Genomic DNA, 27818 nt, shown 5'->3' with positions numbered 1-27818 from the left:
CTCATATCTTCTTTCATCTACTTACGCTTTCTTCAAACTGCAAGCAACATAATAAAAATGTTCAATAAAGTTAAACAAACAGGGAAACTCACATATCACGGAAAGTATCTGTATCATGCTGTCATTAGGTCTCTTACCGGGATGTGTGGTTATTTTATTTCTGCTATGCCCAGCATCGCCAGCAGAGGGCGCTCTATGCAGTATACTGAGCATCAGTAGCTAACGTAAGTAGAGCAGAAGAAAGCCGTCAGTACTAATGAGTCAAGTGTCATCCAAAGAGAAAGCGGCTTCTCAACTGACCTGATAAATGTCCTATATTTACAGGTAAACTGACTTTAAACAGAAACATGTTAGATATAACATCTGTATTCACTTGAGAGGCCTTAGTAAATGTAAAATGCAGACATTTGATTGTAGGCGGTAATGAGTTTTTTTCGCGCTTCTATTGTTAAAATGGCGGAGCTCATTGAAATAATTCTGCTGACTAATGCTAATCTAAAAGACAGTCCGGTTGTATGAGAGCTGAAGTTATATATATATATATATATATATATATATATATGATTTGAGGCAATGGTTATAGCAACGTAGTTAAGGAATGAGCCAGTGTCAGGCTGGAGAGCTAATTACATGTACTGCTGTTTGAAAGCTAATCGCTGCTAGCATGCTAACGTATTAGCTAATGTTATTAATACGCTATCCCTCTAAAGCCACGGGGTCAGATGAGAATGTTTTGAGCTATATCTTTGACAAAATAAGAGTTCAGTCAGTATTCACTGTTGATGTTTCTTTATTGTCATTTCTGTGAGAAACGTGTGTGAAGTTGGAATCCTGTGATAGCTATTAGCTATTTAGCTGTGTGTGTGTGTGTGTGTGTGTGTGTGTGTGTGTGTGTGTGTGTAAAACATAGCATATTGCTCCTAGCATTTTGATATAGCTCTTTCTTAGACAAGACAAAATGGCTGACAGATAACTGTTTCATGTGATTTTATTTTACTCTGCGAGACAGGCAGCGTTGAAGAACTTGCTAATATTGATTGAGAGTGTGTGTGTGTTTGTAAAGTTGGAGTAAAGTTCTTAAATGCAGAAAAGAGAGAAGCGATATCTCAATTGAACCTCAATGTTACTACTGGTAATATTGGCATGTATATATATATATATCAACATCTTTGGAAAGTAGCAGCCACACTGTCAAAATTTCTTGCGAAATTTTCTAGTTTTAACTAGATTTTATCAATTTTGAATTGTTTCTCTTGTCTGCGCTGCTCGTGGTTCATGTTAAATGTTATTGATGGCTGGTTCTTTAGCTATTTGTGCAACGTTTTCAGCAGAAGGGACATTTGTTCTTGAACACTACCTGCATGGTTTTAGTCTCTTTTGCTTCTGGCAATGAGTAGTTTAATACAAGTTTAATCTCACTGAAGAAGAAGGTTTTTATTTCCACCTGAATATTTTTGTTGCCTGCCTACAGATGACTATATCTGGTTCTGTCCACGCAGGAACATGTCTAAAGTCCAAATGCTGAGATCTTTAGTCAACCAGCGACTAACTGCGGCTGCTGAGGAGATCTTTGGTCTGTTTGAAAGAACCATAGCGGAGTACGAGGAGGAACTTTCTCGTTCAAAAGAGGAGAACGAGCGACAACAGAGACGACTGCGCGCTGTTCTCATCCCTCAGCTCCGGTTACACAGAGCAGGTTGGTTCACTGTTTATTCTCTCAGCTTCTTTATGACAGAAGATATTTACACATTGTTCTCTTTGATAACACCACGTGGATGTTGCAGCTTGTTGAATTCTAAAATGATTCATATGTTCATGGTCACATCCACGGTTACGTTGTGGCTGCTTCTGAAGGTTCTATCCACTGTTTCTACGGTGGCAGGTTTACGTACATTAGTCGACTATCTCAGCCGCACTTTATGGAGGATGCAGGTTCTTTGAATACTTCTTAACAATGTTGGGTAGTGACACACTTTTTTGCCATGTAAACTGTTGATGACCTCATCGCTGCTGGTGCGTTGTGTCTTTACATTTTGTGTCGGCATGTCTGTTTGGTAACTGCACAGGAAGAGTAAGAGGGAATGATGGCAGGAAATAAAAGTGTATGTTCAGGAGACTATTTGCTCAATACTAATATTTCTTTGTAACGTCTCTGTGTGTGTTTACTGTTTTCCTGCAGACGTCCAGCAGCTGTTGGTGGTTCAAGAAGAGGTTCCCCCTGAGCAGCAGAAGTGGAGCTACAGTCTGGACCAGGAGGACCCAGAACCCCCTCACATTAAAGAGGAACAGGAGGACACAGAACCCCCACACATTAAAGAGGAACAGGAGGACCCAGAACCCCCACACATTAAAGAGGAACAGGAGGACCTCTGGACCAGTCAGGAGGGAGAGCAGCTTCAAGGGCTGGAGGAGGCTGATGTCAAGTTCTCATTCACTCCTGTGAAGACTGAAGATGATGAAGAGGAAGCTCAGTCCTCACAGCTTCATCAAAGACAAACTGAACAGATGGAAACAGATGCTGATGGAGAGGACTGTGGAGGACCAGAACCAGGCAGGAACTCAGAACCAGATACTGATGAGAAGACTGGAGACTCTTCTGACACTGATGACAGTGATGATTGGAAGGAGACCAGACCAAGATGTAGTGCTGGTGAGAAACTATTTAGATGCTCCGAGTGTGAGAAAACATTTCACCAGCGTTCACATTTAAAGAGACACATGAGAACACACACAGGAGAGAAACCTTTCAGCTGCTCAGTGTGTGAGAAAACATTTCACCAGCGTTCACATTTACAGCAACACATGAGAATCCACACAGGAGAGAAACCTTACAGCTGCTCAGTGTGTGATAAGTCTTTTAACCGGGGTTCACATTTAAAGAGACACATGAGAACACACACAGGAGAGAAACCTTACAGCTGCTCAGTGTGTGATAAGTCTTTTAACCAGGGTTCAACTTTACAAACACACATGAGAATCCACACAGGAGAGAAACCTTTCAGCTGCTCAGTTTGTAAGAACTCTTTTAACCATGGTTCACATTTAAAGAGACACATGAGAACACACACACACAGGAGAGAAACCTTACAGCTGCTCAGTGTGCGATGAAAGATTTCACACCGATTACTCAAACAAATACAAATGTTCCTCTAAAATGCTGTTCAAGCTACTGTGCATACCCTAATACAAAGTAATAAAAAAGTGTGAGCATGTTCATGGTTATGTTAGTTTTCATAGCTCATACACAATAGACAGAAATGAAAAATGTGTGTCCATGTTCACGAATCACTCGATCAAAATGTCGGGACTATTTGATGATCTGCTGTCTCCACAGACACGTGTCAATCACGTTGCTCCCCGCTGTCATCCTCATTTCATGTCGTTTGAATATGAGAGGAAGAGACAGTTCAAAACCTCAAAGAATATGAAATCCATACTAAATATGGAGACATCCGAGGTCAGCAGCGCTGCAGACTGAAGAGACAGAATGTCTTGTAACTGAAAAGGTCACGGGTTGAGCCCATGTGTCAAGTTTAAACACCCTTGTGTGAAAACACTCGACCCCTTCTTCCTCACTCGCTGTCAGATATTCTCCGTAGGAGAGTCAGCAAAAATGCAAATTGGTCGGTTTATGGAGCCTCTTTGGCCGGCTGTTGGTCTGTCAGTCAGAACAGCAGCAGCTCGGAGGTTCAAGAGACTTCTGACTGAAAAATGAACAGACACACTCGCCTCAACGGCTACGGAGTAACTCTTGAGTAGGCCGGTTAAAGCGAAACGTTATTAATGTTATCTCTATACACTTTTTGGGTTGACACACTGAGCAGCTACTGTTGTCTCTAAAGAAAAGGACCCAAAGTCTGCTGAAAGTGCAAGAACAACATCCCTTTCATCAGTCCTGTGCGTCACCAACACAACATGCTCACATGAAAGTGCACAAGCTAAATATTGGCCTATTAACGGGAGCATCTCTCTGAATATCCTGTGAAAAAATGAGGCTTAGCAAACGGTGCTAAAGCTAGCTACAGATGTCCATCCTCAAAAAATTAAAAAGTGTTAGCTTCTATGAATGCAGGTATGATATGGGGCTGCAGCTTGCACCGAGCCTCTTCAGCATGTGACTGTAAAGAAAAATAATTCACATTTCAGACGCTAAACATTGAACTTGAATTTGTTGAAGTTGCACCCATCTGTGGCTAAACATGTTAGCTTCACGCCTCACATGAAGAGAGGCTCTGAACGGCGTCGGCACTATTTTAATACTTATTCCTCCGACACAAAAGCTAAATGTAAGACCCCCCATCACACAGAGGGAGTAATCACCCTCTGGCCCTCATCCCTCTCCATAGCATCCTCATGGTCAATCTGCCGAATGGAGAAATCACCCCCCCGCCAGATTACAGCGCTGGGTGGCCGGGATTAGGTTTTAAACAGCAGCAGGACTCTCTCTCTCTCTCACACACACATTCTCTCGCACACTCTCAATATTGTTCAGTTTTACTCTAAACAGTTAAAATGTATATAATTAAAACAATGTATTTAGCAAATGTCTGGCCTGCTAGAAGGCTCTACTTTGTTTCAATAGTAATTATAATTTGTGTGTCTTACATTGATAAAAGTTGAATCATTAATATTGTGTTGTTTTATACTTTCCTTTTAATTGCTGCATGTATTGCAGGAGACGAGATGACGTACTTTGTTGGACACGTTACAAAAGATACAAATCCAACCTGAAAATTAACACGAAATGTTTGTGTGGAAACTATTTTTGTCTTTATAAGAGAAAAGATCCGAGAGGGATGAAAGGAGACGACGTCACTATTTATTCTTCCACAATAGCTTGATAAGCCTGTGATGTCACTTCCAACTGTAGTTTACACACACTGGGAACGCATCATGTGCAGATGTGTTTTGTAGCGGCGTCCCTAATCCCGACACAAAGAGGGAGACACACAGACACATAATCCAGTTTCTCCTCCCGGAGCTGTAACACCACCTTCATCTTCAGATTACAAACCCTTCACCGGTTTACAGGATACACCTTTTGTGATGGTTTTAGCTGAGGCCACACATGTAGAAAGGATGGCTAAGCACTTAAAAGGTTAAGGCTGTCCTGGATGAGTCGAGTGCTGCTTATTCAGGGCTGGAGTTAATAATCACACAGCTGCAGGTAGTGGAGATGCAGTGTTAAACTTTAAGTCTGTATTTTCACACCTTTTAAGCGTTTGAAGACACGGTACAGCACTTTTGCTTTTGGGATTTAGGCTCAAAATGTTTTTTTGTGTTGGTATATTCAGGATTTAATACTACGGGTACACGTGGTATTTTGTATACGTGTCACAAAGTTGTGGAAACCACAATCGATCAAAGTGGGACTGGTTTTTGTGCCTTTAAACAGCATCTTCCTCTTGGTTGGCATAGATATTTCTCTCCTGATCTTGTGGGTTTTAAGCCGGCTCATTAAAAGAAACATGTCTAACGAAACAGGGAGGAAAATCTGTAAAGAAAGAAATCGGGACAACGACCTCATACAAAACAGTTTATTCGACAGTGTCTAGGTCCAGGTAACAACAGACCCCATACAAAAGAAAAAACAAAACAAAACAAATGCTACAAACTTCCAAAGAACAGAGATAACTTCCATCTACACAAAACTTCTCCTTAAAAAATACATTACCATTAACACAAAGAAGTATCGATTAAAGTTAATATATGTAAAGGGGGGGGGGGGATTCCCGTCATATTTAATTGATATTACATAACAAGCCTAACAAGGAAGGTGTTGAATGGGAAAGGAGGTCGCGGTGAATGAGAGAGTGGATGACTACGTGTGTGTGTGTGTGTGAGAGAGAGAGAAGAGGGCAACAGTAATGCAGCAATCAGGTGGGCAAGGAGGGAATAAAAAGGAGATAAGGAGAAAGGAAACGGTAACGAGAGGTAGCGAGGGGGCAGAGAGGTAGCACATAGCAAGAGAGAGATTTGTAGAAGAGGTAGCTAGCGGATGAACGAGGAAGAGGTAGCAGAGATACTAACAGTGCTAGCGAAGGGGGAGAGACTTCACATTAAAACAAACTTCTTTATTTTAGCTGGTTATCAACCTGTGTGTCGACTGAAGGAAGATGCAGCGCGCCATAACGGGTTCTGAGGAAATGAGTTCAGAGGACTCGTTTTCTTATTGTCTGGAGAACTAAATATCTAGATAATAGATGTTACCAAATATCTGCTGGTTCCAGCTTCAAATCTCAAGATTAAACAATTAACTGATAAAAGACAAGAAATAGGGCAGACTACTTTCAATGAATCAATTGTTTTTTTTAGTCGATAAATTGTCAGCAGACGTCTTCAAATGTCTACTTTTGACCGACAAACGCTCCAAACACCAGTTTAACATCATACAAGACGAAGAAAATCAGCCAATATTCCCATCCGAGAAGCTGGAGCCAAAGAATTATCAAAATAGCTCCCAGTTAGTTTCTCGTCGACTCGACTAATCGTCGCTTATTTCAGCTCTATAAATAACCGGTCGGTGGTTGTTCCCCTCGTTCACGCACCATTTTCTTCCCTACGACACCACAAGGACACAGAATTTGTGGACTAAAAACTTATCAGCGTGGCGACTCCAAAATAGGGTTGACACACAGGAATGAGGGATATTGCTTAGTTTTCCCTGGCTGGTGGTCAGAAAACAAAAACGTCTGTGTGTGTGTGTGGAAGTGTGTGAGGCTAGCGAGGTAGGCAGCACTAGGCGTTAGGAAAGGGTGAGCAGAGGAGGAAGAGGAGGGTGAGAAGGGGCGGGGTTTATCCGCTACATTATCATCAGCACCTAAAATCATCTAGAAGCCCAACGAGGAAGAGCGTCATTCCTGCTCTGATGTTTCAGTCACAGCATCTCCCTCTGTGTAAAGGTCAGCAGGAGATTGATTGTGTGTGTGTGTGTGTGTGTGCACGCAGCCTCCAGTGTGAGCCTCGCTTAGCTTACATCCGTGTGTTACAGTGCTGTGGTTGGTGCGTGGCAGAAGGAGGAACGTTTGTCTCGTGTACTTTTGCGTCAATCTTTTTTTAGTTTTTTGTTCAGATTTACGTCTTCAGTAGGAACCAATGGGCTCTGGTTTGAGAGCGACGGACAGTAACATGAGACGGACTCACACATTGTTGGTTCTGGTTTTGTCGTGGGATTTGTTGGAAATAAGACAACTTAAGCCAGTTATATCTTTTCATATTAAATCAGTATAAAAGCTTGTTTCCGTCAAACATCAGACGAAACTCCACCCTGCCATCTTTGTTTTGGTCAAGGAACGGAGGCGCATCTTGTCAAACAGATAAGAAAACAACTTTAGTTTAGACTTTAGGGTTTATTTTCTGTAGCAGAAAGACAATAACTTAACATCTTAAAAAACAAGTTACGTTTTTTTTTTGTCCATCGACCTGCCTCGTTTCACCAATTTGTGCTTCTGTTGACCAAAGATTACATAAGACGCACAAAGTGTGGCGACGGGAGTCAAACGAGTGAACCGCCCCCCCGCCTTGAACACACACAGAACTACAGTGTATCGTTTAAAGAGGAGCGAGAGGTAGATACTCTACAAGACACGAGCAAGGACGAGCTGTGTGTGTGTGTGTGTGTGTGTGTGTGTGTGTGTGTGTGTAGGTCTGGTCTCACTAGCTCTCCCTAGTGTTTGGGATGCGGGAGGGTACACGGGACAAGAGGAGGGGGGGGGGGGGGGGGGGGGGGGGGGGTTACAGTGTAATTTTAAAAACAGCATTGAAAAGAGAAAAAAGATGAGAAAGACAGGTTTTTTTTAGTCTGTTCCCTCTTTGTTTTGTTTTCTGTACACAAAGTCATTCTCTCCAGCCTCCATCAGAGCAGAAAACAGTGTTCATTACTAGACGACCCTTGCCGCTGCGCCCTGAGAGGAAGTCTGGATGTGTGTGTGTGGAAAATTGGGTTACCCTTGCCACTGAACCCTGAGTGTGTGAGTGTGTGATGATGAAGTTTACTGTAGTTTTGAGTGTTGAGAGAAACATGTCGAGCCAGTAGCAAAGGCCATCAAAAGACAGGTTCAGAGATTGAGTTAGCTTTGTGTGTGTGTGTGTGTGTGTGTGTGTGGGGGGGGGGGTCTTAGTTGTCAGCCACTCGTCCACTCGCGGGTGCTGGAGGACCCACAGGAAGTGGAGGTACCGGTTCAGCCTGTGCAGGTGGTGGGCCAGGGTCTAGAAAGAGGAGAGATGCTGTTTTTTAGAGAAAAAGAGAAACACTTTATGAGGTGAAGGAGAGTCCTTGATAGCGGTTTCAAACCTGGATGTCTGGAGTTCAACCGATCATTAACAGTCAACCAATAAGATAAATGCTTTGCATGCAAGGGTGATGTGGTTAAAGGCGCCCAGCTGCACCGATAACCTGATGCACTAACAAATTAAATCCACCGTTTATTTCCAGCGGCAGTTTATGAGAAAAACAACAGCCACGATGTTGCGTGCATTGCTGTGGACACATGCAGCCAGTAACTCTCCCCGTTGCGTCAATTAGTTTAGCTGCGAGGTTGTCAGCTGTGCGTCTACACAGTCACATTAGCGAGCATCGGTCAAGAGATGATGAGTATAAAGTCAGCAGTAACATTATAGCTGTGACTGGAGCAGTGCATGTGTGCAGTTTATCTGTCTGTTAATAAATGCTACAACTCCAGCAACCTGCTGATTGAAGCGCAGGAGGTTAGCTCAGAAGTTAGCGACAACTCAGGCTCACTTAAGGTGGGCTGACCTTTAAGGTGGACCAGCTATTCTCCTTTCAGTAACAAGCCGCTCCTCCTGAGTTACTCAGCCTGTTAACATTAGTGATATATTTCTTTTAACTGCTAAACTGACAGCATTAATGGGTCAAAATTATGAGTGTTGGGTAACGGTTAATTATCAGAATCACTTGGATGAACTAGTATCGACCAAAATGGCTGTTGGATAAATCTCAAGGGTCAGTCGTTAGATGATCAATGAGACTGAAATATAGATGTTTTGTCTTCCTTTCTGACTTCCCAGTAATCTAGTTTTATCTCTAATAGATGTTATGGAATCCAGGTTCAATGTTGGTTCTTAGGTTGAGCTGCAGCTCTCGGTCACAGTAATGTTTAGTTTCCCCAGAAACCTTTTTTGGGATTGCTTGTGATGTAAATCCTGGATTCTAAAAACGACCCCCGCATTTTCCAGCATACTGGTTTTGATGAATTAAAAGTACACATCACCCCAATAATAACCCTTTAAATCTGATACAAACATACAACTTTATACATAAACACACACACACACACACACAACAAACACAATGTGCGGCAGAAGGAGATTTGTACTCACACATGCCGTTGGGAGCTCCAGCATGGCGGGGGGGCATCATGGGGGCCATGCCGCTAGGAGGAGGGCCGCCAGAAGGCGGGCCGGACATCATGCGTCCCGGTCCCATCGGTCCTGTGGTGTAGAAGATATAGCAGAAACAATTCAGACGTGTGGAGATGTGGTGGAGAGGACTGGTTGAAGCAGGAAACGTGTAATAAAAATAAAAACACTGCGGTGCTGGTTACACAAGTCCAGATGAGCCGTTGGACCCCCGTACTACTGACCCAACATGTTTGGCTGAGATGGTCTCATCCGACTCAAAAACTTATACGACATTTGAGAAAATATAATTCTCTTCAGGGCCAGTATGCAGAGTGGGAACATTACCTACCTACCCCCCGCGCGTTTCCGTCTCTCACCTGTCTGTCCTGGGTGGTGAGGGCCCATGGGGTGGAGACCCATTGGCGGGTAGCCGGGGTGCATGGCAGCACCGGGCGGGGGCCCTCCGTGGTGGGGCAACGGTGCTCCGTGGTGAGGCGGGGGCCCTCCAGGGTGCATGCCTGACGGAGGTGGTCCGGATCCGGGAGCCTGCCCTTGTCCTTGAGCCTGGGCGGCGGCGGCTGCAGCAGCAGCAGCAGCAGCGGCGGCGGCGGCGGCGGCGGCCTGCTGCTCCATCTGCTGCCTCGCCTTCATCTCGGCGTATTTCAGCTGCTCCATGTGGAACGCCTGGCGCTCGGTGAGAAGCTGCTGCCGCTGAAGCTCCAACTGCAGGAAAGAGATGAAGAAACAGCAACGCGGTTCAATGAAGGGATGTGTTTTAACCACACAAATGGCTGGTGAGCAAGTCAATTATATTCATATAGCACCATATCATAAATCTGCCTCAACAGGCTTTACAATCTGTACAGCAAACAACAACATCTGTCCTTCAACCCTCGATTCAGATAAAGGAAACCAATAAACCTTCTAACAGGGATACGAGAAGGAAGAAACCTCTGAGGGAGGGATTCCTCTTCCAGGACAGTGCAGCACATTTGCACACTTCAGCGGTCTGAGGAGGAGCTGCTGCACATACAGACCTGTGAACCCTTGAGACCCTGAAGAGTTCAGTGTTTTACAGCCTGTGGCAGCAGGTTTGATTCATCTCCAGTCTTTGGAAAGCTTCTGTAAACCAGAGTCCTTTTCATGCACTATTTACAGCTGTGAAACTGGGCTACGCTCCCGATGCCTCCACCGCGAAAAACACTGTTTTACACTCTCACTGGTGTCTCCGGGGATTGTCCAGCGCCGAGAGACAGAGACACAGAGACAGACACAGACACAGACAGAGAGAGAGAGATAGACAGAGACAGACAGAGAGAGCTGACGTCTATTCACTCCCCTGAAGAGACAGGTAACAGTTTCACTTGCCTGACTGTTCAGCCTTCTTTTCTCTGGAAAAATGTTTTATGCTCAATTGAGCGGCTTCACAAAGACGTGGTTCTGTGTCTCCTCTTCAGTCTCTCTGGTGGATTTGGACCAAACAGGAAGCAACTTGTTCAGTGGCCAACATCGGCCCACCGACTCCAAATATTTACTGGCTGCTTGTCTCAATTTCGCAGCCGCAGAAGCAGGACTATGCGAGTGGGTCGTTCAGGGATAACTACAAAAACCTGTAATTTATTCTGAACCATAACCTTCATCTACCCTCCACCTTGCGTTTCAAAAGTGTGCTGGACGAGCCTCTTTCCACAGATCACCTTCATTATTAATAACCACAGCTGAGAGCCTTTACTGGGTGTGTAGAGATGAAATGTTAATGCTGGAACTAACGCACTCGTGCAGGGTCAACACTGGCCAGTAACATCCACCTTTAAGCTCATCTTCCACACTCAACAAGCATTAAAAAGCTTCTTTTTGACTTACGGCCTCTTTCTCTCGGTCCATGATGGTCTCCAGCTCCTCGAAGTGCCTCAGCTTGATCTCCAGCTTCTTCATCTGGGTCTCCACCAGCAGAGCCACCAGGGACTTGATCTTCCTCTCCTCCACCGCCGCCAAGTGCTGAGGAGGACGAAGAAAAGACGAAGATTAAGCCAGACTGCGACACCTGTTACATCATCAAGTTTAGCTCATTCTGCAGTGACTTTGTGACCAGAAAGTGAAAGTTGCTGCTTTACGTCTTCTGAATTCTTGTCTACTGTGGCCATAATACACAATAGTCAAGTAAAACCTAACAGGAGCAGAGCGCCGACATACAGCAATGTTTTCAGTAGGACAAACCTTGGCCTTGGTGGCAGCCGATGCGAGGGCGGCGGCGGCCGCGGTGGCGATGTTACCCTCTCCGATGTCGTGCTCCAGTTTCTTCCTCTTCTCCTCTCCCTCCTCTGCAGCGGCCTTCTCCTCCTTCTCCTTCTCCTGCTCCGAGGACGACGTCTCCATCGTCTCGTCCTTGGCTTTGTCTGACAGCGACGGAGACGGAAATTTGACTACCACTCTTAACTCATCTCACACACACACACACACACAAACTAAAAACGGTCCTTCTGCACTCTTGCATAGACATTTTAGTGTGTTGAAAAATGTTTCTACACACTGAAGTATTTCTAGCAACCAATGGCCTTAATTAGGAGCCAATTGCTAATGAAATGAAAACTCAAAGTGTGTGGAACATCTTTCATTTGATCATGAACCTCACCGTTACCTGATGGAGTCGTCTTTGCCTCCCCTCCCTCTTCGTTGTCTTCCTCGCGCTCCGACGTCTCCGATCCCTCCTTCTTCACCTTGTCTGTGGCTTCAGTCTTGTCGCTCTTCTCCGCAGACTCGCTGGGCTTCTCCGCCTCGTCCTTCAACTCCGCCTGAACGTTGAGGAGGGATGCACAACGTTAAGTGGACCGTGTCAAGATTGCACTTAAAAGATGACGTGAGATTTAGTGCTCGATAAACGAGAAAATCTGACATTTTGGGTTGTAAAGCCCAACTAAGGAAAAACAACATACAAGAGACGGTAGAAACGGGACAAATGGCCAAGAAACAGTATAAAAAAAAACAACTTAACAACCACAACAGGTAAATGTGGCCGACGTTGTAGCTGGTAAATGAGCTGATGCTCGGGGTTAAGTGGAATAATGGGTCGTATCTTGACCCGATCCACTTTTTGGGGGACAATCACTGATTTGGACACAGCGTCCGACACACGTTAATGGATGTTAATGAGGAAGCAATCAGCCAACGAGCTGCCCAGCAGAGCCATTACATTCAGCCGGCGGGCCTTTACGGACCAAGAGACACCAAATGTAGAGGAGTGGAAAATTGACTTTAAACACCGAGTGGGAGAGAGGGAATGCGTAAAAATAGGATTTGCTTCGGGAACTTGTTTTAGAAATGAAATTTTATATTTGGATCCAGTTTTTAAAGATTTATGTGTCAGATACGGGCTGAGAGCCACGGAGAGGGTAAACGTGCTTAGAGGTAGACTGATGCTGTTGCACCATTCATTCACGAACGCACAGATTTCCTCGACGTGTAGGACATAAAGAAAAACAAATGTCGGGTTTACCTTGTCGGCCTGTTGGGAGTCTGTGTCCGTGTCCATCTTCTCTGCCTCTGGGGCTTCTGCAAGAGACGGTGAAGCGGAGGAGTTGGCGTCATGTCACAGAATAAAACTAATCAAGATGCTTCAGATTGTGACATTTATAGCAGGACACAGGCGAGAAGGAGGGTGAGATCGCGTTCATGCACAATCAGACAAAAGGAACTACAGAGCAAAGCCGACACGTTCAACACTTCTGATACAACTGTAACAGGGTTAGGAAGCACAGACACATCAACCGGTTCATCGATTCTCTGAGGAGAACACCATCAGAAACTAGTGTTTGAGGGAAGAAACTCAGGAATTAAAGGTCAAAGGCATTTGAAGGGAGCAAAGCCACAGGATGGAGTGTGCATGAACACACACACACACACATATTCACAATCACACGTGACCGGATGAATACATGTGTACGCTTGAGTGTTAAACCGTGTCACGGGTGCACTTGAGCGTGTGTTAAAGGTTTGAATATTGATTGTGTGTGTGTGTGTTGGTCGGTCGACTGCTTCAGGCCAAGAGAGGCACTGAACACATTAAAGCTTATTGATTGCAACTGTGGCTCAGTCAGGAGGAGGGCATTAATTCAGGTATAACAGATGATTGGGTGAGAGAGAGAGTGAGTGAGTGTGTGGAAGGAAGTGAAAGAAAGGAAGAAATATTTCAAGAAAGCACTGAACAAAATAAAGAGAAAGAGATAAGCACATGTTGGAGTGAGATGACCCAGTTTTCTCCTCCCCCTCCCCTGTCCCATCTGCCACTGTTGTTTTAATCCACTGGGTATCTCTCTCTCTCTCTCTCTCTCACACACACACACACACACACACACACACACACACACACTGCTCACCCCCTGTTGATAAAAGCCGACGTGTATTGTCTTCAAATGTCATCTGTCTGATATTCAGGCAAAGAAAGACCATCATTTTCATTCAAAGATGGAGGAAAAGCAAAGATGTACACATGCACACACTAGATGGCAGCTACAGTGCTACCATCTGCTGCCCTCCAGTGGCTACACGAGGTGTGGCACTTTCCCCGATTCTAGGGCGCATCGCGATGCGCAGGTGAATGATTCTGCGTCGATGTCGTGACAGAACATTGTCGGGGTTAACCCGGGCACTCGCCAGTCCGCTAGCTTGTTGCTCTTACGACCAATATTAGCTTTCAATAATGTTGGGCTGAAAAATAGATGCAATTCAACCGTGGTGCTGTTGTGAAACCTGTATATTTGTAGAACACAGCACACTTGTCATGCACCACAGAAGGATTTATGTTTAGTGATGTTTATGTACTGAGGTGGCTCACAAAGATAATATTGAAAATATGCAACTTTTTTTATATAATAGACTGGATTTTCTAGCTAAAAGGCGAGTTCAGACCTCAAAGCAGCTCCTGTTTCTACCCCTCTTCACATTCGACTCACCAGTCTTTTCGGGTTCTTCGGGAGCGGTGCCGGCGATGCCGCTGCTCTCCAGGCCGAAGGCGGGGTCCACCTTTCCTGTGCTCCTGGCCGCTTCCTGCACCTTCTTCACGTGAGCCTCCACCAGCTCAGCCGGCACCTCCTCACGCACACGGGAGAACTCCTCTGCAGACAGAGAGAGGACATTTATTAACCAACGATTCAAAACAGACACTCAATATGTCCATGGGTGCATTACTGAAACATTTAATCTTGCTTTCAAAAGACAGTTACTTTGTTTGTATTGTTTTTACAGTTTAAAAGACGTGACTCTGCAGTTTCGTCTTCCTTCCGTCAGTTCTCACCTAAAGCTGCCCGAGCGGCAGCAGACGCCACTCTGGGGTCGACCACAGAGGCCAGGAAGGCTACTGTGCTCATGACGGGGTTTCCAGACTGGCTGAAGGGGATGGGCTGGTAGGCCAGAGGGCCCAGGGAGGCCTCGGTGCTCTCCATGTACGGATCCTCAATGGGGAGGCGCAGGAAGTGCAAGATGCACTCGTCCTGGGTACGTGAACCGATGTGCTCAGACACTTTGTTCCAGTCGTCTTTGAACATCTCCAGGGCCTGGAAGAGTCGAAGGGGAGTGAATATACATTCAGCCGTAATAGCTCGTCAGTGTGCAATATTTAAAGAGGTATGCAGGATCATAAAAGCAACAGATTTAAGGGTCGTAAGGCGGAAGATGAGAGAGAGAGGAGGGTTACACACTGCAGAAGGGAGGCAATTAAAATGAAAAATGTAAGAAGAGAGGGAGTCAAATTGAGAAAGGATTTATGTAGCTAGGAAGGAAGCAAAAAGCACAACGATAAAGAATAGGAGGGAAAGGTAGGGAAGAGAGATAGAGGGAATAGAATGATGGAGGTTAAAGATGGACAACGAGCAACAAGCGCATTAACTGATTTATGTTTCCTTCTGTGTTTATGACACAGCGCTCAGCAGTCATAAATATTCACAACAGGTTTCTTTCCTCTCTCGCGTCCTGTGAGACTCACCTCCAGCAGCAGAAGGGTTTCCTGCTCGGTCCAATCCCTGGTGGAGTTGACCGTCTTACCCTTTAGGGAACCAGAACCAAATGATCACATTAGGAATGATATTAGGAACGTGTATTGGCAATATTTTAAGTACAATAGCAAAAAGGTTTTCAATCATGTTTGTTTGTCTATATCCTCCAATATACGTATATAAACATAACATTTCTATATTCTATTATTTTTGGGCTATTGCCCCTTTGTTTAAGATTTTAGAAACGATCTCTGGGGCTCATGAGAAATCATGAAGTGGAAAACATGTCACAGGCTGTTAAGCGAGTCGTGTGCCGACCTTGAAGTGTTTCTTGTTGTAGAGATCGGAGCGAAGGCCGAAGTTCTGCAGGTCGATGGACTTGTCTTTGCCTTTGTCTGCGAAGTTGGGCATTGGCTGTTGGGGGGGAATCTGCAGGGATGAAACACAGCACATTAGCAACAATGCGCTTACGTAGCACCGTTTTAGTCCCATTAGAGACGTCTGTAGACGAAGCTGCTCATACAAACAGTAGAAAACGATGGAATCCAGACACGCTACATTACATCAAAGATGTGATTTTCCTTCGTGTTCCTCAGTTCTCTTTCATACAATTTACAAACTCCCTTCATCCATCCGTCACTCTCTCCATCTTTTAAGTCGGCCTTACCGGTGGGGGTCTGTGGTTCAGGGGCATGAGGCCAGATGGTGTGTCAGCCAGCACGGTGAAGTGGGGTGTGGGCGGGGGGCCCATGGGTAACGGGCGACTCTCGGAGTCGACCTGGTAGTTCACCAAACCCCACTGCTCCAGGAACGCATGAACCCTGGAGACAGAGAGCAAAACATAATAGATATGCTTTTTGTTTTTCTTCTCACTAAAAAAGGGTGTGTAGCAGTGGCATGGAAATCAGATTCCATTATGGAAACGAGCGGTGGCATTCCACTTGAAAAGATCGAATACACTATCAGAGAGGGATGCAACGTATCTCTAAAGACCGCTCACCTCATGATGGCACAGACGTCCCCGGTCAGGTTCCTGCGACAGGAGGTGGAGGTGAGGTACTCCTGAGGGTTGAGCCGATATGTGTCGATCATGAAGTTGCGGTAGGCCAGGTATCTGTTGAAAGAAAGAGGTGAGCGTGACAGGAAACACACATCGTACAGGATTTACATATAAATGCTTGTGGTTTTATATAATTTGTAATAGTGTGTGGATGTGTGTGTGTGAGCTCACATCTCTGGAGTTTTGGACTTGTTCTTCCCGTTGAAGAACTCGGGCAGCGCTCTTCTCTCGATCTCATGGATGCTATCAGGAGAGGAAAACAGATCAAACTAAATCAAAGAATTGGTTTTATGATTTATAACGATGAATTGACTGTGGCTCCTTATTTGATATTTAACAATCCGTTGTTAAAGGGTTAGGTTTTTTGGTCTGCCATAATAGTGACAGTGACCTTTGAGTGTTTCCATCTCAAGTGCACCTTAAAGTCTAAGTAAAATACAGCTAGTGATTCAAATAAAAAGACAACTTCTTCAAAAGCCTCAACCTTTAAGGCAGAATCAAATGTGTGTACAGTATCAAAGCACATGGTATTTGTGGCAGAGGCCTCAAGTTCTCATTAAATCACACCAGAAATTGAAAAAGAGCAAAATCTGTAGTTATGTGTTTGTCTTCACTCACTCACTCACTCACACGCACACACACGTACCAGTTGTAGTCAAACCAGGCGCCGTAGCTGGGGATGATGATGTGGTGAGTCTGTTCCGTCACGTTGTCCTCGCTAGAGTCCAGCAGTCGGTTCACTTCAGCTTTGCTTTGATCCTCATCGTCCTGCAGAAAGGGACAAAGAGTCGGACCGGTCAGCACGGTGAACACAGGGAACAGTGTTGGGAGGCACCAAGTGATGCCAATAATAACAAAATATATATATAGATTAACTTTAGTAGTTTAGTTGTCCTAAACGTTTCTCAACATAAAGAACATTTTGTCTATTTAAGTTTTGCTTTTTACATTTTTTTGTATCAAACTCTGTATGGTCTCGTCTCGTCATACGTTCTTTCAGGAATTTACTGAGTTTTTTGTATTTCTTGTAGAAAACCTCTCTAGTCCGGCACCGATAACGTATTTTATCTTAAATAATATTGTACTATCATGATTTGTATATACTGTATAATGACATCAGCATGTCAACAATTTGTGGTCTATACTCTTTGCTTAGTCATGTTTGTCTTTGTCATATTGGCCATTTGCCTGAAGAAGACACAGCAGGTTCAAAATGGTGCCTTATTTTTGGTCAAATACATTATTTGGGAGCTAAAATCGAGTGTGACACAACTCTCCTTTTCCCCAAGCCGTAAAAACCTAAACTTTTCTGATGACATATTGTTAAGTTTGTGTAATTAAAAAGTACATTTCTAGTCACTTTATTTAAGATGTGTCTGAGACGATTAGTCAACAATGACGTCAAAGCCTTGAGAGGTTTGACTGTGACAACACTGAGCTCTGATAACATCTGGTGGGCATTTGTCACAACTAGTTTTTAGTCTAAATAATGTGTCATTGTTGGTGACATCTTGCAGACCGACTGAGAAGCCAAACAAACACTCATCAGGACGTCAGAGTCATCGATCATCTTACCTTTCCACCAGAAAGCACGGAGTCGTCCTCCATGTCATCTGGAAAAAGTGAAAACAGATTTCAGTTGAGATGCATCACACTGGTCGATGCACACATTTGAAACCGTAATTTCTACACAACTTAACAGATGAATTCAGTTATTAATACGCACCCAAGTCGGCCACATTCCCTCCTTTCACCGGAGTATTCTCACTGTCTTTCTTTGAGTTTGCTGTGTAAGAAAGAAAGTAGACGACTGAAAAGGGTGATTGAGGCATTAACCGGCACCCTGGTTTTGCAAAAGAGGACATTATAATAGACAGTGGGGGGGTAGTTGTAAAAGTGGGACATTCCAGGTGGGACTTGGGTCTAAAAAAAGAGCAGAAGAAAATCTTTTCGGAGAGTTCCCTAGAACTGAACATCAGCAAGACATGAAGACTGTCAGCTAATCGACCATGTCAGTCTCATATTTCTGCTGGTCGTATTAGTTTAGTATTTAGACAATAACTTCACAGCCACGAACACACAACATGTCGTCGGTGTAGACGTTCTTCAGCGTGAATGAACCAGTGATAAAACTCCTGATTAGTAACAATTGCAAGTCCAAAATTAAGCCGTAGTGGAACAAGCTTAAAGCATTTGGAACGACTAACTTAATCAGACACTTATTATATTGTAATTCATTCCCATCGTGCTGCTCAGAGTGACCGACAATAACACAGAGTGTCTCTCCCTAACATAATCCTGAATATAATGTTTTTCCAAACAGACTTCAAAACTCCACTGAGTTAAGAAATACCGGTATTCAGTATTAATTTCATTTTGTGCTGATATGATGCTGGCTGCAGCTGGATGTAACCAAATGTACAAAAGACTATAAAGATTAGTATTACATTTACAGGTTATCACTGATATTCACAGCTTTTCTCTGATTTATTGTTAAATAAACTTTTTGTTTTGGTCTGTGGGAACTTTTCTTTGTTTTTTACATTTTCTAGATAAAACGGTGAATTAAAAAGATGATAAATAATAAGTTAATAACTATTATAACTTTGGCCTTTGACTGCACATTAGACCTCAGCTTATCTCAGCATAGCTCCAGCCCGACACATACCATTCTTGGACATGCTTCCCTCCTCCATGCTGGCACCAGCTGAGGAGTCGTCCATGTCCTTGGTCATGTCCTCCTCCGTGTCCTCCTCTTCGCCTCTGTGGCCCCGTCGCTTCCAGTGAGGCCCCTGGTTCCTGACACCAAAGAGAGAGTCATAAGTCAGTTAAATGTCACTGGAGATCCTCAACAAAAAAATCTATGTTAGCAGCAATTCAGCATGGCAGCTCAAGCTAGCCAAGTAACACACAAGATCAAGGTAAGGTGTATCCTTCTTTAGCTGTGCAGACCATAAAGTCATCAACACACAGAAGAATTTGGCCTCCTTACCCCTTCTTTCCTCCCTTCTTGCGGGACTCGGCAGGAGTGCTGGGCGGCGAGGGCGAGCGCCTCCTCTTCTTGCTGGCAGAGTTGGCCTTGCGCTCCTTGCGATCGGGTGTACGGGAAGACTGATCAGACAAACCCCGTGCAGCGCAGGGAGCGAGGGATGGAGGATGAGAGAAAGAGCCGCAGAATGAGAGGATGGAACGGTTGCACACAGAAGGAGGGGAAGCGGTGGGATAACGACGGCGGGAAAGGGAAGAGGGTGGGGGGGGATGCCGTGGAGGTGGAGGAGACGACCAGGGTTCCTGTACGCTGTCCTCAATGCTGTCTCAAATATAGCTTCTCTGTCACCCAAACCTCCACTTCGGGATGCGTGCATTGAGGTTAAAGACCTAATGTTTTTATTGGTAGATTGATTTAGTTAGTGATCAAACAAAAACAGGAGCTTATGAACTATTTCGTGGCCATTATGCATTATGTAAAACTAATGCAAGTAAAAGAAAACCTCTGAATCAAACAGGCTTTTTCAAACTGCCCATTGTGCTAGCCTCAAATGAGGTGGGAGCATTGAATGTGTTAATGTTAGCGGAGACTGTGAGGGTACTTCAATGAGGTGACGGTGAACAGACCAAGACAAACTCTCCCCTTAATGAATCCTTCACATGGTATCTGATTGCAATCATGTGTAAGTGTTCGGCCTGTGAAGCAAGTCATTTGTGGCTGGAAAACCTGCTTTAGTTTACAAGCTTTTGTTCTCCTGGTGAATTGTTGAAAATCATGTTTTCCAAACATGCACAGAAACCCTGACATACAAAGAGTGAGGAAAGGTTTGGAAAGGATGGGCAACAAAACAGACAAGAGGCCAGACGCAGCCGAAGGAGATGCACAATCCAGACAAAACACAAAGACTTGTACACAAGCCGGCTGGTTCGCCTTCAAAATGTTCCATCAGCAACTTCCCAGACAGTACAGAACTCATGAGCAATGTTTGATTTCTATTGTTCATGAACTGCCAATCTGAACATTCAGTGTCAGTTAGTCGGTTGTTATCATGTGGGACACAATCAGGAAAAGTTGTTGCTGATATTTAATAAACAACAAACAGCGGTTTCAAGCCGGACTGATGATCGAGGGTTAGAAAACGTTCAGAGCCAGGAACACACACACACACACACACACACACACACACACACACACACACACACACAGAACAACACAAACACCTACCTCCTCCTCCTTGGGGAAGATCTTCTGGCGGAAGCTGACTGGCTTCTTGTTGTCGTCCACCTCGTAGTCTTCTTCATTCATCCACTCGTTGAAGGCATCGGTGTCTAAAACCCACTTGGCATGGACCTGAGTGGGAAGGAGACCGTTGTTCAACATGATCGTGTGCTGATAGTTTATTATTCTGTGTTTATCCTACTAGAATCTAATCATGCCTTCACACTGTCGCCCTGATTTTCCTTTATTGTTTCACACAATAGAATGAACTCACTGTTGCGTGTTGAAACCAGAAAATTGTGACTCCCTGAATGCTTCTCTTTGGAACTAAACTTAATTTTCCTTTTTGAATATCAAAGCCTGTTTTCATTTAAAGATGTTCGACTTGCTCAAAGTTCCTTCTCTCGTGCTCCTTGTTGCTCACCTTCCACGGTCTGTCGGTGCTGGGTGGGTCCTCCACGTCTCCATCCACCTCACCGGCTGATACCCAGGTATCATAGCTGACAGAGAATGAAAACATCAATGAACCGACATGCTGTCTCCAAGACTAAGACACGGGCCTGAGAGAGATTTTGTTATTGGCTATAAAAAGAATAATTTGTTTATCAAAATACTAAAATACAAGGAGTCTCTAAAATCTATTATTTGTAACTTGCAATTGTAACTAAAATGTATTTTTAGAGTTTACTAATGTCCAGCCGTTTTCATTATTCAAACAAAAATATGAAAAAACATTCAGTAATGCAAAAATCTGGATTATATAAACTCATAACACTGTTTCCTATAATTACGTGAGGAAATCTGAGTAGAAATACATTTAAAGTCAATTTACTCCCTCAAAAATACAAAAAAAAAGGTTGTGAAACTTAAATGTTGGTTCTGTTTCGTCCCTTCAGAAGACCCTCTTTTCTTTAAAACGCTGACTATAGTCATTTAAATCAGTATGAGGAGTGCCTCTGCTCACCTGTCTGGGGAGAGACCCCAGTGAACCAGCACCTGCTTGTCTTTCCTCATGACAGGACGAAGCCACTCTTCTGCGACACACACAAACCAATGCTGGCATATACACATTGACCAACTATACAAATTATTGAGTCATACGTAAACAAATCTGGTATTACAAAAAGATCGAGAACACGATCACCAGTCAAACTTTTGCTTACGATTTGATGTTATTCGTTATCATCTTACTGTATTTTGCACGACTCACTTTTTGTCATTGCGACAATAAATAAAACACTGGTTTTGAGTTTTAAATATTAAGAAAGTGAGAGAAAAGCATTCCCAAATATTATGGGGTTAGGTATTGATTAGTGGTGCGTGTCTTTCCCTCTCAAGACGATTCAATACATGTTCTGCAATACGATACAAAAACTATACAGTTAACCACTTTGATACAGTACTACTCCAATAAGACCCAGCTCCAGTTCAATCTCATTCAGTTTCACTAGCTCATTGGCCATGGTTGTGCTTTAATGATAATAATCTTTCATTTCAACCGTTGCTTTCCTTACATCTGTAATGATGACATAATGGAAGCATTCTCCTGCTGACACGATGCAGATGATGAAGTGTGATTTCACTGCATCCACAGACAATTGCCAAAAACTAGACAATGTTGACACCAGAGACTGTGTGCATCTGTACCCAGCTAGCTGCTATACGAGTGCAGCAGATTGGACACTAGACACCAGACCAAAGCTTTGTTTATACTCGCACTGGGCGCCGTAGCGCGAGCCTCTGTTTGTACGGAGGCATTTATACTCCGTGTGCGGCATTATTCTCCGAAACACCAGAGGACGTACAAACAAAATGTGAAGAATCAAAAAGACAACGAGTGAAACCCAGAGATATGTCCACAGACTGTAGGTGTAACCGGCAAAAAGCCATAAACCATCCTCCACAACCTTATTCTTTGTAAAATCCCTCGACATGTAAATAGTGTTCTTATCAGTGAACTATAATAATGTCATTGACTGCTAACGTTTAGCCAATGAGCTAAAAGGTAGTTAAAACTCTTGCATACCGCCGTTGAGTGTAGCTTAGCCTCCCATATACAAAACAATCGACCGAAACGTTTTAATCCATTTTGTTTTTGTGACTCTTCATAGCTAGCTAGCTAGCTCATGTCCCTGTTTCCTGTATGAATATTGGAGACGCAGGGCCGGGTCTCGCTGCCTCTGTCTCTGGACTCGTACACAGACAGACAGACACCTCGCTCTTTCTTCCCGCTCATACGCACAGATGTTAAAAGCTGCTCAAATTGAAATGTTTCTGACAGATTCCCCTAAAAATTGTAGTCACATTCTGAGTTTTGTGTCGATGTAGCCTCATCTGTGAGTTACAGATAATTCAACCTTACCTTCTTCTTGTTGGGATGGAGTGGGGTAAATGTGGTGGGTGGCCTTTGACTTGTCATCAGTAATGGAGCCCTGAGAGGACAGAGTGGAGATAATAATGAACAACTAAAGAGACAGATACTTTGCCATTAGAAAGAACCCTTCTCCACTTCACTGATAAATCATTTAATTGTGTAGTTTGAGGTAGTAGGTTTGGGCTCACCTGGTGCCTTTTGATGATGTCTTTGAGCTTACTGGCTTGTTTCTGCTCGATGTCCGGCGACAGGAAGACGGTTGGTCGAGTCAAGCAGTTGTTCTAAAAGCACAGAAACAACATTTTTCATCCCAAAAATGTTTGTAAAAGATGATTACTGCTCATCTAGCGACGTATCCATGCAGCTTGGCTTGGTTAAAACAGCATAGAAGTTATTACTAGTTAATAAATTATGAAGGTTAGATTAAAAAAAGACTTCTAAACAGCAGATTAATGTCAGTTAACTAAAACAGTAAATGTCTGCCGTTAATAACAACTAGTTTGAGGGACTTTCTGGTAGTGCAGGATCCTTCCAATAAGAGCCATTAAATTGATTCACATAATAAATACAAATAAATAAAGAACATCTACAGACATCTTAATTGGAGACACTGAGCCGTTCATCATCATGTGTCGTACCTGGACCAAGTTCTTCTCTACATTTAAGAACATTTCCACGTTCCTGTCCATCCGGGAAGGATTCTGCAGATCAAATCTACGCCTGGGAGTGGTTGACAAAGAGGAGTAAGACAATGAGATGTAATGTGGATGCAGCAGTACAGTACAAACGATAGCTACAACGCAGACTTATGTAAAAAACAACAGAGGGAACGTGTAAAAGCCGGAGCTTCTTTGTCCTGACAAAGCCAACTGGTGTACATGTCAGGACTACACAAGTGTTAAAGTTATAGTCAACACGTCTTTCTATGGAAGTCATCACAAGTCAACTCACCATCCCTGCTCGCTCTTGAACTTGTAGACCGACCCCAAGATGTGACAGAGAGCACCACCTGCCTTGAAATCCAGGAAACACTTGGCCTGAAGATAGAAGAGTTACAAAGAGAATGTGACGTGCACACAGGGAGAGCTAGGAATTGTAGAAATGCTGTAGAAATTGAGAATGTGTTTTGCTTACAGGTAGCTTGGTAAGAGCGGGGTTGTTGACCCTGCGTCCAAATGCGTCTTCCTGGAACTGCAGCAGCTGGACCACCAGACCCGCCAAGGATTTACTGGAGGGGGAGTCATTCTGGACAGACTGGGACCAGACGGAATAAAAACATTTATTAAAACACACCCCAGTGAGAAAAACACACACACACACACACACACACACACACACACACACACACACACACACAAAGCTGCATGATTTGTCACAAGAAACACAGTGCACCACTCTAATGTCAAAAATGAACAGATGCATGTCACCTTTGAATAGAAATGGAACAATATAATTTTAAATAAAAGTAACTAGACAATCCTCTAGTAACAAGATCCCCAAAAGACATCTTAAAATTGGTTGCTTGAAAAAAATGGGGATTTACTACAAAGAACAAAACTGTGTGTTTTACATTTTAAATGTGTGTGATGTTGCTATGATTATAGTCAATATACAGGCACATCATTTGGCACACCCACTGAAATGTGTGGGTTCAGTTGCCACCCTCAAGAGAGGAGGTCAAAGGTCAGGGGCAACAACACCACCAAGAGCTTGCAGCTTCCTAAAAGACATTAAAGCAAAGTAGCTATTTGCTGTCACGGGTCCTGCTATCTACCAAATCTCACACATACATGACTTTCTTATCATGGCCACAGATACATTTCCACGCTTAGCATAGCGCTACAATGCTGCAAAGGGATATAGTGATAAAAGCTATCGCTATGAGAAAATAGGACAAGCCAAACTAAACAGGAGGAAACGCTCACATACACCTCGGTTTATTTATAACACGGACAATGTCAAGGAGACCCACTTCCAGCATTAAAAGAAAAACCATCCATCTTAGCTGTTTTAGATGCAGTGATATCATATAAACAAACTCAAACCAAGCATCCGGGTTAGCATTTCTGCAGAAGCATGTTAACTTGTTTTAGTGTCAGGTGTGTTTGTCTGTGTAGGAAACGTAACTAAGTCTCTCATCTAGATTCATCCCAATTGAATGTATTATTTCTTCAACATAAACAGCTAAAAGCGTGTCAGTGGGTTTGAGAGAGAGCATGAAGAGACAGGAGGACCACTCTTTGTTTGGCTAACTTAGTGGAGGCTGCACAGTCTGGTATGCTGCTGTGTTGACAAAACGGACAACAGTGTAATTGAGCATGATTAAAAAAGGCAAACTAGTATATATTTTTGCTTACATTTGATTGATTACCCGGTGTCCCGTGACTGCCATTTGATTAGCTTCTCGGGCCTTTTTAAAGCAAATACTCATAATAAAAAGGAGTTTCGCTGAAATGTTATCTATTAAGAGAAGTTGCAAATATAAGCTGAACAACCTCAGTAGCTGTAACGTCCCATCTGGCTCTTTGTTTGTCAACATTTTCGCCCCGTAGTGTGTTATTATTATTAACGGCACTGACGCGGCAGTTAGCTAGCTAGCAAGCCGGGAGCTAACCAATAGATAAAACAGCTTCACTACAGTAAGAGTCTGTGTAATTTGAGGGATGCTAACACGAACATGTGCTAACTGGGCATCAGCTTTAATTAACAAACAACAGTTTATATAAGCGGCCTAAACTATAACGTTAGTTTTGTTGTGGCAGAAGCTAGCTAGGATAGCTAGCGCCCCCATTGTGCCAGCAGGGACGCGGGCCGTCATAGAGAATCAATGGAGAGCCAGCTAGCTAGCTGCTAGCTCACCTTCTTGTAGTGCTTTCCGATCCACTGCCGCACCGTCTCGAACTGGGATATGGTATCTGAACTTTCCCAGAATTTCGTAGACGGACCGCCGTCCTTCTTTCGTCCCACTGCGGTTCCGCCGCCGCCGACCGGGCCGGTGGCCGGTCCGCCTGATCCCGTTCCGCCTGCCGTTGTACCCGCCGCCGTCGCCATTGTTGTGTGTGTTTTTTTGTGTCCGCTGCGTTGTCTCTTTCTCCTCCACGGCGTCCGCTCACCATGCAAGTTTTCGAATGATATTGCGCAGCCGCAAACGTGTTGATGTTTGAGTCTCGCGAGTCTTAATATTAGAGGGCTTGTGGGAGATGTAGGCAAACTTACACGTTATCCTTTACGAGAGTGATAAAAAGAGTGATGCAAAAATATAAAAATATAACTACAAATAAATACATAAAATATAAATTAATAGATATAATGACATAATTAACTGAATACAAAATATATTTCCCATTGTCAAATAAATCTCGTAAAACGTACAACGTTTCCCTCTGAAATGTAATGAAATAGAAATGTAGTAGAATAAGATAGAAATACACAAGTTCCTCAAAATTGTCGTACAGCTCTTGAGAAAATGTACTTTCCACCACTGCTGTTAACGTAGTTTATCATTTACTATTTATTTCTAATTGTATAGACCTTGTTTGTTAACAGATGTTCACATTTATTCTCTGCCTTAATTAATTTGCTAATGAATCTTGTTCAATAAAAATACTTTCTCCTATTTGAACACATACAAGGGCACAAGGTCTATCACTAATATCACACTGATCACACGCAATTATTCTCTAGTTTTGTTATATTATTGTGGACTTATTCTCTCCTCCTTTGTCCTCTTGTGGTTTCACACTTCATTGCATGTTTTCTTTTTCAGCATCAATAATTATTCCTAAGAATCCAAAGTACACGCGTTGTGTAATCAGACCAGGAAGCTGTGCCATATATGATCCACCTATAGCTTATCAACAACATGAATATCTCTAATTTTACTGTTTTATCTCTGTGTTTAGCTGACCAGGAAACACAATCATATTTATTCGGGAATTGACAGTAATCAGCAAGAACACGTGGCATATTTCTTTTAAACAAAAGGTAGTCTATAAAGCAAAACACATATAAAGGATTGAACTTTAGCACGACGTTCTTGTTTGTCAGCGAATATCAGATTCTTCCTGGCTGCAGAGAATTTGTGCCTCTGTCCATCCAAGACTAGGAGGTGGAGCAGGTTTACACCATCTCCTCTTCTCTGAAATCTCCATCATCAGAAAAAGGATCACTCAAGACTTTTTTCACCAGGCAAACAGAGAAATATAGGTTATTGAGAGAAGGGATGCTTCAGATAAGGCTTCGGTGGAATCCATGCCTACCTTTTCTATTCCAGTCGAATTCAGCCTGGGCACCACAGCAAAAGAGAAAAATCAGATGGACAAAATTGTACTCACAACCTTAAAAATCATTGATATTAAGCTGCTTTTCCCCTCTGACACACATGAGTATGTTTTTTTTATGTTTTAATGAGAATAGCTGTTGATGTGACTTTAAAGTATTTTATTTTGAATCTACTAATTGAAAAAGTAGCACCAGACAGAAACAAAGGAATCACATTTGCTTTATCTACAAGGACAAAGTCGTCTGTGGTAAATCATCAATGACCAACAAAATGTGCCACGATAAGAGGTGCACATAAATATCCCTGTGTGGTCCACATCAAGTCATATTCACCAACAAAACACAAACAGCGGCTCCTCGTCTTCTTCTGAGTATATTTTGCAAGTCAAGGTATGTGGTTGTATTTGATTAAATCTTTTAAATACAAAGTCTGGAGGATCATTTAATTTGTGTATAGTGTGCATTGACAGTTAAGGCTACACATGCAGTTTCTTATTTGCCACCAGTTATTTATCTTATAGCAGTTATTTCATTTGTATGCACTTTGGA

At 43.4% G+C, this 27818-nt stretch overlaps 1 protein-coding gene across 5 annotated transcripts; it reads right to left on the bottom strand.

Moving 5' to 3' along the window:
- Positions 1-7756: 7756 nt before the first annotated feature.
- Positions 7757-26092, bottom strand: smarcc1a (SWI/SNF related BAF chromatin remodeling complex subunit C1a). Of its 5 annotated transcripts, none has more exons than XM_031867261.1 (28): positions 25848-26092; positions 24123-24242; positions 23940-24025; positions 23627-23708; positions 23177-23269; positions 22977-23046; positions 21579-21648; positions 21039-21114; positions 20621-20746; positions 19400-19518; positions 19076-19206; positions 18134-18193; positions 17983-18020; positions 17054-17175; positions 16579-16650; positions 16348-16461; positions 16015-16168; positions 15666-15776; positions 15338-15397; positions 14651-14909; positions 14310-14471; positions 12854-12909; positions 11993-12152; positions 11578-11756; positions 11224-11358; positions 9738-10083; positions 9340-9450; positions 7757-8226 (listed from the first exon to the last, which is right to left on the bottom strand). In XM_031867261.1, exons 1-28 carry the CDS (start codon positions 26037-26039, stop codon positions 8117-8119), a joined length of 3414 nt encoding a protein of 1137 aa, XP_031723121.1. In that variant the 5' UTR covers positions 26040-26092; the 3' UTR covers positions 7757-8116. The 5 variants fall into 5 exon arrangements, with proteins under 5 accessions (XP_031723121.1, XP_031723123.1, XP_031723124.1 ...); XM_031867263.1 differs by having other exon boundaries at positions 7757-8208; XM_031867264.1 differs by having other exon boundaries at positions 8136-9450; positions 19400-19494.
- Between the last annotated feature and the right edge of the window lie 1726 nt (positions 26093-27818).

Source organism: Anarrhichthys ocellatus, unplaced genomic scaffold, assembly GCF_004355925.1.
Source record: "Anarrhichthys ocellatus isolate YVR2014 unplaced genomic scaffold, GSC_Weel_1.0 scaffold39, whole genome shotgun sequence".
Taxonomy (NCBI): Eukaryota; Metazoa; Chordata; class Actinopteri; order Perciformes; family Anarhichadidae; genus Anarrhichthys; species Anarrhichthys ocellatus.
Note: the sequence above shows the minus strand (reverse complement) of the source record. Positions and strands in the feature narration are given on the sequence as shown.

Bases quoted from the DNA above. Each gene is read 5' to 3' on its own strand.
- smarcc1a (XM_031867260.1), bottom strand. From the start codon at position 26,039: ATGGCGACGGCGGCGGGTACAACGGCAGGCGGAACGGGATCAGGCGGA. The intron at 16,169-16,347 runs GTGAGCGGTCTT...CTCTGTCTCCAG, and splicing joins GACGTCTGTGCCATCATGAG to GGTTCATGCGTTCCTGGAGC. The intron at 15,398-15,665 runs GTCGGCACACGA...GGTTCCCTAAAG, and splicing joins ACAACAAGAAACACTTCAAG to GGTAAGACGGTCAACTCCAC.